The 11,506-nt window shown below is 34.6% G+C and overlaps 1 protein-coding gene across 1 annotated transcript; it reads right to left on the reverse strand.

The window, feature by feature from the left end:
- Window positions 1-7,273: 7,273 nt before the first annotated feature.
- Window positions 7,274-8,746, reverse strand: Prr32 (proline rich 32). Its single transcript, XM_012515423.2, is given in 2 exon segments — window positions 7,274-7,974; window positions 8,727-8,746. Coding segments are annotated over 2 exon segments (657 nt in total). The 3' UTR covers window positions 7,274-7,337.
- Window positions 8,747-11,506: the final 2,760 nt, after the last annotated feature.

Below are 11,506 nucleotides of genomic sequence, written 5' to 3' on the forward strand. Positions count from 1 at the left end.
GTGCCTACGAGCAGGCGCAGGGGCTGGGGGTTCGTCCCCAGGCTTGCCATGCTAACCCCGCCCCTGGAGCATACTGTGTCAGCAATTGAGACTGGGCATGGTGGTGTACGCCTGTAATCACAGCTCCTAGGAGGCTGTAAATAGGTGAATCACTACAAGTCGGATCTAGTAGTGAGACCCTGGACATTCCGTAGATCCTTCCCTAAAACACACACACACACACACACACACACGCTAAAATAAAATAAAAGGTACATTTTTAATCACCGATAAAAGTAATTTTCTTTCACTATTTGGTCAGTTGAAGAAATGTTTCCTTGAGTTTACATTGTATAGAACATGCTGAAGAGCTATTCTTGAGGTATGTGTTCAATATTCACCTTTGTGTGCCTAATTTTTAAGTCCCTGAGTTTCTGTTTCATATTTGTTGTATTTGTTTTTGCTACATGAGCCTAAGTGCCAAAATTGAATGAGATTTTACTAGTTTTTCAATCAAGGACTAATTGTGGTTAATAGTCTCCACTGCCAACTGTGTGGAAAGAACAGCAATGTCAATTGTATCAATTAAGGTTCGATAAAGGAACAGATTATACATATATATTATATAAAATATGTTAATGAAGTTGAAGACTCGGAGCTCACTACAGAGCCCCTACCAGTCCCTCAGGATGGCAAAGGAACTGTATTGGAAAGCAGTGTAATCTGCCCTGGAATCCTGGAGACAGGTGTTCAAATGTGATAGTAAAACCTGGAGCTCCTCCAAAGAAGCAAAAGTTGGAATTCTTTCTCTTTTTATTCCATCTAGCCTACAAGCCTATTAATTGGTTCCACCCACACCAGAATCCTCACTCTTCATTAATTTGGTCATGCTGCCATATTCAGAACTTTTAAAAAGTAATTTAGTAGGAGATACTCATCGCTTCTCGACCTTTTGGCTAAGATCAAGTGTAGGAGATACTCAACCAGTTTAAATATAGAGTGCTACATTTAGACAAGATCTAAGGTTTCTTTATATAACTTCACTTCATATACAATGAGTAAAGGAGAAATAAATTTTGCTCTTTTGAAGGGTTATATTCATGGGTTTATTCTACTTGTGCTGTTAACACAGTTAACTAATTATAAACTTGGAAAATTTTAATAACTATCGATTGAAATAAGCTTAAGGAAATTGCTAGCATTGAATAAATAACAGGTCATATAAACTCTGAAGTGTTTTTGTTTTAAAGTGATGCTATTCATAAATATGGGATAATCTGTGGTTACACTAATGATCTTTAGACTATCTGAGTGATCTTTTAACATTATGTAACATTGTATTTGAATGTTGTCCTCCAGATATAACTGATTACTATATAAATTTTAAAAGAAAAAGAATGCTCTGTTCACAGATAATTCACCTAAACATTGAGCTCATCTAATTCTAGAAGTTTAGTACAAATGGAGTGAGGTTTGACAAAATGTATCAGGCTGGGTGTGGTGGTACATACTTGTAATTCTAGTGTGGTGGAGGGTGAGGCAGGAGGATAACCTCTAGCTTTAAGCCATTCTCAACTACGTACCACATTGACTTCAAGGCCAGCTTGAACTACAGACAAAAATACTGTCTTAAAAAAACCAAAAAGAAATGTGCAAGGATTTTATAGATAAAGAAGGTACAAATGTTTTACCACAGAAAACTAGCATAGGACTTGGTTTATAGTTGACATGTGCTTAAATAAAGTCAACAACTCTGCATGAGAAATTTATGATTTAATGAAAGAAATAAATGACAAAATTAGAAAATGATAAATATACTTCACTAGATTTATATTACATTTTAAGCTAAAAATAATTCATTGCCTGTTATATTTTGAAAATTTGGAGAGAAAATGTTCTTACTTGAGCATTTATAATAGTACTTACCTCGAGTGAAAATCTCTTCACTAATATATTTATCTTATTAAGGTTCTATTTGTTTATCAAGGCTAATAAAAGAGACTTAATGAAATTTAAACCAAAAGGCAATTCCAGTTCCATGTAAGGAACAGGAGTTGATTGGTATCTAAGAGCAGATGATATTTATAGGAAAGAAAAAACAGTGGGGATAGATTTATTTTAGGAATCATGGATAATGTTTCTTTAATCACCTCATTTCTATCCCTTCAACTAGGTGGCTCCTTACATGTAACCATTTCTGTCATAAAACACTTAATCTAGAGCATGATTTGTTTTGTGTTCAAACTGCCTAAATATATCTTCTCTGGATTATATTATCCTATGTCTAAATTTATTAGTTTTTCTACAGTAATTCTTATCTGCAGTTGATTCCTGTTCAAAAGTATTTCATCTCTTCTCAACTGACAATGACCCTGTTTCTCTCTATTTTTAATCTTCTGTCTTTCTCTATCTGTTTTTCTATTTCTCACATGCACCAACACAGTCCATCAACCCCATACTCCCAGTGTTTCTTTGCCTCTGTGTTATAGCTCTTAACATCAGAATGTTGGATGAAATCAGTCATAAACATATATGTCACAGTAAAATATATGATCAAACACCATTACATGCACAGTCTTATGTGAGGAATTCATGGATTTATATGGTTTAAATTATTTTACTTGAGGAAAGAGGTTTTCAGAGTTGAGTAAAATACAGTCATTTTCTTCAGTGAAGTTCATTCTCTAAAATCAGTAATGAAGTCACTTATAAAAATAATCCCAACAGTGTGTTTCATTGAGAAATAAAGATACTAAAAAAGCTTTTCTTAGTATCTCTAACAAATTCTGGTGAGGGTGTGGAGAAGGAAACACCTTCCCACTGTTGATGGAAATGTGAATTAGCTCTGCAATAATGGAAAACAGTTTGGAGGGTCCACAAGAAATAAAAAATAATGATCTAATGCCACAATTATACCACTGGGTATGTATCCAAGGACACCAAAATCTATGGTATAATAATAGTTACATCCCCATGGTTATTGAAGCATCATTCGCAATAGCTAAAAAATTAAAACATTGTAAATCTTTGAAAACTGATAAATATATAAAGAAATTGTGGTACGTATATATAGTGGGATAGCATGCATTACAAAAAGAATGAAATTCTGTCATTTGTAACAACATGACAGTTCTTATAAAAGCAATAAAACAGGCACAACAAGACTCATACTGTATGATCTTTCCCTCATATCTGGAATTGAAAAGTACTGATTGGGTAGGAGTTAATAGTGTGATCAAGCTTATCAGAAAGTAGGCACCAGAGTGAATATCAGGCAGGGGGTGAGAAGAAGCTGATCAGTGGGAACTAAGTGACAAATAGGATAAAGAAGGTCCCATGTGCTATTGCACAGTATGTTGACTGTCATGATAATATGGTGTATATCTCAAAAAGCTAGAAAAACAGTTTTTGAAAGTTGTCACTCTAAAGAATTACTAAAGGTTAGAGGAGATATGTGTGCTGGTCCTTATTTGAACATGATATAATCCATATACATGCTGAAACATCATATGACACCCAATTAATAAGTTTAGTTTATTATTGTCTTTTTCATAAAAAGAAACACCTATATGATTAATTCCATTGAATTGTGTTAAACCTTTCTATTTTTATTTCTTATTTTGAGGGAGACTATATGATATTTACACATGCGGGTCTAGTTTATTTCACTTGTGAGTATACCTTCAAGTGGCATCCACTTAAAAAAATCATAATTCAGTAGATATAAAATATACATTTTACTATTCTATGCAAAATATCACCACAGAGAAATGGACTATGTCACTTACTTTAGGTTCATCAATTTTTTCTTTCTGTGGCCTCTCACAATCTGGGTAATTATAAAGAAAAATTGCAAAGTGTTGTGAGTGATGCAAAGTTAGCCTAGGATAAGACATAGTGTGTTTTACCTGTATAAATGTTCTTGTCTCCTGTTTCAGCCCTTTTATCATGAAATAGAACCATTTTCACAAATCTATACTTAAAGAAATAAAGATGAATATCTTTCAGTAATAATTGATAATGCCAAGCCATTGTATAATACAAGTTGCTAGTTATATATTATGGCTATTTTCCCTTATTATATATGTGCAACCTACTTATATAGTAACAATGATATGATGAAATTCTTGTTCCATCAGCAGGTGAAATTGGTACTATCATCTTAACCATAACACTGTCAGGAAAATAAAACTTTTGATCCTATTTAGTATTTTTGTTACGATAATCTTCAGAAAAATTAAGATTGATTTTAGTGTCAGTCTTGTGCATAGATTATGAACTTTAACAGTATTTTAACTGTGAATTGTAAATTTTTCAGTTTTCTGTACTTGGATTGGTTGCATTTTTTCCCTTTCCATCTAGGACACAGCAGTTTTATTCAGTGAAAAACAGAAATGTCTAGTGAATAATACTTGGGGACATATATAAGGTGAAAATTGTACTGTTTATTATCTACTGAGAATGTGTAGCATATTAAAATTTTGCTGCTATAGTCTTGTGACAAAGAATATAATGAGAATTATAAATAATAAGCAGTAAGACATGAACATTTTTGTGACAATGACTATAACTGGGAAAAGAAAATATTTAAACCACTCCAATTGTGATAAAAATCTATTGTTGTTATTTTTTGTTTCTTTTATATTCATGAGACATTTAAAAGAAAGAGAAAACCATAGATAGATAGATAGATAGATAGATAGATAGATAGATAGACAGACAGATAGATAAATAGATAGTTGAATATATTACTTTATTATAATATCCTAAAATGGATATTATGCTATAGGACTAATGTTTTTTTTCTTTTTATATTAATTTGATTGAGAAAGAAATAGGAATGAGACAGTTTCAAAACAGGTTAGTAAGATAGTTACAATAATCAAAACAATACATATTGTTGTCTTCATAGTTGTTACTCATAGTACAAGATGCAGACTATAGGACTAATATTGGTTCAAGTTCCACTAGAATAATATAAAAATATCAAATTTAAAGACAAACACATGGCTTTAAAAACACATGGCATTCTATCTTCACTGACACTGGCACATATGACTGAAAGTAATACACTGTTTCCATATAGAAGCCATTATTAAACAAAAATAGCATGTCACTTACATTTTACAGCAAGACCCAGTCATTAAGATATGTTATAGGAACAAAGCTCTAAATAAATTGAAGAATATATATTTATCCTATATCACACAGGTAAACCTAAAATGTCAAAGCCTCAATTTGCTAACAGGTTTTCTTTGTTGCTTACTATATGCTTTGAGTGTTTTGAAAAGACGTATAAAATGACAAACACACAGGGTGTTAGGAAATAGAACAGAGGGTTGGAAAGAAACAGACTGTGTTGATAGAACATTCTTATTATAGTGAATTTTTAATGGAATTCTGTAATTGCAGGTAAAATCTTTTAAGCATTTGACTGAATTACTTTCTTTGGGAAAGAGAGAAAATCCTGTCCTGTTATCACTTACCACACTTTTTGCCAAATTTCTGCAGATGCAGAACCGCCAATGACACCATTTGATTTCTTTTCAAACTATCTTTTAACATCTGGTTCAAAAGATATTTTTATAACTATGAGCAATGCACAACTCCTCTGCTCATTAAGCCTGAAAGTTCAGTAAGTGTTTGATATGCTGGGACTAAGCTACCTCTTAGAGAGCAGCTGTCAGATGATTTGCTGAGTTCTCTTGCTCACCTCACCACAGTGAGTTGATGGAATCCTGCCAGCTCCTGGACATACACAGAGTGAGAATTTGGGAAGCTCATGCTAAGTCTCAGACCACTGCCTGTACATTTAGAATGACCTCTTATAAAACAAATGGAGAACAAAATCTTGAGAAATCCACTTGCTCTTCTTGTTACCATAGCAAAAAATCCACTATTGATTCTAAGTCATATTAATAGTCTTGCTAAAAAGGTAGTTATCTTCTGGATTTGTAGTTTTTGTGAGCTTATACCTGATAATTATATCACGTACAACTTTAACAACAAAAATAAGGAAGTGTTCATTTGAAGAATTTTCCTCTGAATGTATTTCTGATTTAGTGTTTGTTATGTACACTGGCAATAAGTAATAGAGCAATTTCCCATATAATGAATTAGGTTGAACAGCAGTGAAAATTTCTATCCTTTTATCATTAATGCTGTGACTATGGCTTTGTCATTAGGATTTTCAAAATCCTCACCTGGACAATTGGATAATGCCTCAAATTTGTGTGTATAGTCAATTATGAAAAAAACCAAGCAGTATCTAAGAAAATTCCACATTAATAATATTTTCACTTGATATAAAAGTTCTAAGAATATAGTAGTACTTTATCCATAGAATGGTTGGAAGCATAGATCTTTTTCCACTTTCCTTCTGGACTATAAAGTCTGCCATACATGTACTGTACTGCAGAAATGGTAAACCTATGCTAAGCAATGTGCAGCAGACTGTTTATATCATTGAAAGCACTAAATCCTTTCCCATTACTCCCTATAGATTTAGCAACAGTGAAAATTAAGATGCAAACACTATTTTAAGTTGCAACCATGATTTAAGACTCCAATTTTATTCTCCCTTCTCATTTCCTGACTGCTTAGCCTACTTCATCTCACTGGATGTGTAATGTTGGCTCTGGTGCTTTCATCTTACTCTCCCCTGGGCCCTTTGATTCCTTGTACACTTCTCTCTGTTATATGGACTTTGACCTTCCTGCCTTCATCAAACTTATATTATCTATCCAACTCAGAGTACTCCTAAGGCTTGGAGGAATCCCCCTTCTTTGACTTGGTCTAAGAAGAAACAGCAGTTTCTACATATGTAATACAAAGCCAGTCATTCCTGAACGGTGATAAGTGTTCAACTAAACTATTTAAAAAACACTGACACATTTATGCTTTAATTGTTATAAAGGTAGAAAATCAGATCCAAGATTAAGTTCTCAGGTAACAAGTAAAAGTGTCACAAGATTTCAGGCTGAGGAATCTTTATTGAATCTCTATGTAAGGCACATTTAGTGCAAAACTGAATGCAAGAGGGTAGAGGTTTTCACTGATGAAAAACATAAATGTAACCTTCAGCAATTTCTTAAACCTTTTTCCCCCTCCTTTATGCCATCAGTTCAGTGTTTTAGTTTGAAGATCCAGGAGGGTGCATTCTTCCAGGATGAGGGCAGACAAAATAGCGTGAAAGAGGAAGACCAGACACTAGGGGAGCAGGAAAGGCAAGAGGGACCTTGAGAAATCCATTAAAACTCAGAGGTTGAGAAGATAAGAAGTAATGAGGATTTGAGCCCAGTAAAGGCAGAGCATAGAAAGATAAAGGGAATGGCCTTGGCCAATTAGTCACATGATGTTCACGGACTCTGTGTTGGAAAAAAATCATCAGCTAGCCTTCTGTAACAGTCTATCATTGTATTTCCTTGAGGCACCTTTATTACTGCTCCTGATCTCAGAGTGGAAATGCATAGAGGGACTCTTGCTTGTGGGCCCCTAGGTGGAAAGAATATTGGGCCTTATGGCAACACTACATATAGCATTGTATTATTGCCACCCCACCCAGTAAGCCAATTACTGACTGTTGTGCCCCCTATCATCAGTGCCAGAGGACTGCCAAACAATGCCTGAGACACAATAGAATCCTGACCCTTCTGCTTATGGCCTGCTAAAAATTTAGAATTATTTACTTTCACTGTTGCTAGGAAATCTTGTACAACAGCAGTTGGTAGCCCACACAGGTAATGGAGAGCTCTTGAATGATTCAGAATGTGAGATCCTGTTTTCTCAGATGGGCAATCCAGTTGTCCTGGAAGAGCTTCCAACAGACTCAAGGGAGGTCTCAGTGTATTATGAAGCTGGGACCAGGGCTCTGTATCATCCTTATCATTCTTTAGAGTAGAATCCAAATACTGGTTGGTCCAATCTTGTTGCAGATCCCTGATTCCACTTTTGTCCACAGCTGCCACTATGGATGAAGGACCATGCTCTTCAAGACTTGAAAAAATGAAGAAAGAAAGTTACTAAAAGCAAACATAGTGACCAGAAAATGTCTGAAATAGATAATTGGCTGAATACACCTGTAATATGTGAAAAGTACTACCCTCTCTCCTTCCACTCACAGGAAATACTTCCTTTGTCCAGTAACCCTTTCACATGAAATCCCTTTTTAGCACCAGGCTACATGTTTTCTTTGTTTCCATGTCTCCTCGAGGCAGCAACAAAAAGGTTTACATGACTGGCATTGTTTCCTAATAGACATAGGATAGAAGATACTTCTCTTTCATGACCATGTACTTATCAATGATCCATTAAGCCCATTGTTCGCATTCTAGTAGACTTTCCTGGAAAGTTTTCTGAAAATAAACACTCCATTTTCCTCCACAGGACTGAAAGAAATTTTAAGTATGTTGACAAACACTGTGGTTTCTCTTGAAGAAGCAACAAATAAGACAATTTCTGTTACACTTCCTTCTTGTTTAACACATGTTATATCTTTGTATAAAAATTCCCTTATCCTTAAAGCCCCACTAGTTAGAATAGCTATTTGCTATGTTCAAACAACTTTAAAATTGGCCACTCTTAATTTCAGCAATCTTAGCATCTAAATTTATATCCTTCAAGTTTTTATCTAGATTTTCCCCTTGCCCCTCTCAAACTTCTTGTCCCCATTCTAGTTACATAGTAAAGAAATCCATACTGACTTTTGTCTTTAAAATTAAGCAATTTTTACTCAGTTATGTACTTACACATTTTCAATATAATCCATGGAGAAATCAGGATTGACATCATGGGGTGGTATTGAAATCAAGCTGAATGCTGGCACAGGCCAACTCAGGAGAACTGGTTTTCGCTTCTGCCTTATTGAGACTTGGCAACTTGAATGAAACCAGGCACCAAATGCTTATGCGTCTAAGAATTCTATTGCTGGGGTAACCAGTTCCTAGGCAAGGGAGGGACAAAAGGAGCAAGAGGGCAAAGGGAATAAACTTGTGACAGTCCTTTGAGGCTAATTGTGGGACTGCTTTTTGCACAGAGGTAGATGTATAGTAAAGGAATTCACTACGTTACCTTCAGAGAGCACCAGTGCGAAAGAGAAATCATTTCAAAAAGGATTTAGAACAATCAAGAAAGCATGATTTATTTTAATTTCTGAAGATTTACTCATAAAAGTTAGTTATCATGTCTGTTCCCTGAGTTTAGAACATAATCTTGAGCAGTGTACCATGTATTATCTTTTGATTTAAACTTCCAATTTGGGGATGCAAATTATTAACTTGATGGATAGCAGAGTTTTGGGAGGTGAATTGTTTTTCAGGCTTTGAAAATAAAATAAAAATAGCAATATAAAAATTTGCAGTACAGACTATCTATTCCAATCAACTTACATTCTTTCCTTTATCTTTCCATCCAATTTGTCAGCTTTGCTTGTGTGTGTGTGTGTGTGTGTGTGTGTGCATGCACATGTGTGTCTGTGTCAATGTGTTTCCATGTATTTCCTGAAATAGTAAGTGATGGAATTATTATCTAAGCAGAAGATGGGGAAGGGCTGGCCACATAGCTCAGGGAATTAAAGCGCCTGCTTAGGCAGATGCAGGTGCCTGAAGTTCGATTCCCCTCCTGTTCCCCCGCCCCGGCCCCCCACCCACCTGCCATGCCGGCCCCTCTCCAGGGGCAATCTGAGACAGTTGAGAATGGGGGTGGTGTTATCCAAGCTCATGGGAGGCTGTAAACAGGCAGATCACTACAAGTGCTATCTACTAGTGAGACCCTGGACACCCTGTAGATCCTTCCCTAAAATACATAAAAATAAGAAAAGAAAGGAAGAATAAAAGTTGTATGTATAATAAATTTATGAATATTGGCTCATATTTTGCCCAGCTGATTTTCTTTTCATAAGAGATTTGCAGTTCTTCCAGCTTAAATAATCCTTTTTTCCATTTCTAAGCAAGTGTACATTTGTAATTTTTAATTTCTGTCATTGATCTCCATATTATTTTCTTTAAAATTACAATGGTCATCCACTCATCTTGAGTACTCATATTTTTGCCATATTTAACCATAAATTTGGTTCATTTACATAAGAGATACTGTAAAGTCTAGACAAAAAATATTGTCTTTTTTATTCTTAAATGAATATGCTTTTACACTTCAATTCAAAGTATATTTCCTTTATTTCTCAAAGAAAGACAACATATTCAAAGATGATGTGTTTTAGTTTATAAGCATAAGACAAGAAGAGGGGAACAGAAAGACGAGGAAGGAGCAATAATGTATAAATTCAATATACTAGTACAAAGGACTGGTCACTGCTCTAAAATAACAGAACTCATAATTATCTTTGAGGTTTCTAAGTTAGCAACTTCCTGTATAGGTGTCTTGTCTACCTATATATAGCCTATTGAATGTTTCTATCGCATTGAAAAATGAAAAAAGCCTCTTTTCAACATGTTTCCTAGAGGAATCTGCTCATTTGACTATTTACTACTTCACTATTAAGAAATCTCATCATTCTACAACTTCAATTTCTATTCTTGCTTCAGTTTATTATGCTCCAGGCCTTATGTATAAGAAGACTTATTCTTATCAATTCTGGTGGAGTTTTGAAACCATTTTAGCACTTGCTATATTAGAGAGAATAATACAATTGTAGTTAATGCTTGCTAATACTTGGTAAGTCATATTTATATAAGTACTTTGCATATGAAGGCTACATTGTTTTTTCTGAATAACAATAGCAAAGCCACAGGGAATAATTTTATTATCATTATTATAAAATGCTTAAAAAATAAGATATTTTTACTTAGAAATACCTGTTTTATAAAGATATCTGCTTCACTGTGTTACATGAGAGTGCAGTATAGTATGGGGTTCAAATGCATGAGACTAGTGGCAGAAGTGATGAGTTATAAAATTTCTCCAAAGCCATGATGCTCACTTTTTCCAGATGATTCTCAGATTTTTCCTGCTAATTTTTTGTTATTTTAAAGATATACGTGTTTACTGAATGCCTATTGCATACATTTGCTAGTATGTTAAATGTGAATTATAACAACAAAAAATTAGTATGCAAAAAAGTTTTCTTTAAGTAATATTCAGAAGCTTCAAGGAGATCCTACCAGATAGCTCAGCAGATTAAAATACCTATTTAGGCACACACAGGGACCAGGTTCAATCCCTACCAGCCCTGCCCCAGGGGTGCACTGATACAGCAAATGAGATTGGGTATGGTGTCATGCATCTGTAAACCAAGAGCTTGGGACACTGAAAAAAGAAGGTTCATTACAAGTCCGATCTGTGTAATGAGGCCCTTTAGATTCTGTACTAAATACACAACACCACAAAAAAAAAACATTTCAAGGAAACAAAATGTCATATATAAAATAAATGAAGTATAGCACAGAAAAAATAGCATTTTCTCTCAGGACATAAGCTAAGACAATGGAAATAGACAAGGAACGGTAGTGTTTTAAAATATTTGAACATATTTCACATGAGGTTGTACCTCCGGTTATGATCTGAAGGATAT

Source organism: Octodon degus, unplaced genomic scaffold, assembly GCF_000260255.1.
Source record: "Octodon degus isolate 3935 unplaced genomic scaffold, OctDeg1.0 scaffold00063, whole genome shotgun sequence".
NCBI lineage: Eukaryota > Metazoa > Chordata > Mammalia > Rodentia > Octodontidae > Octodon > Octodon degus.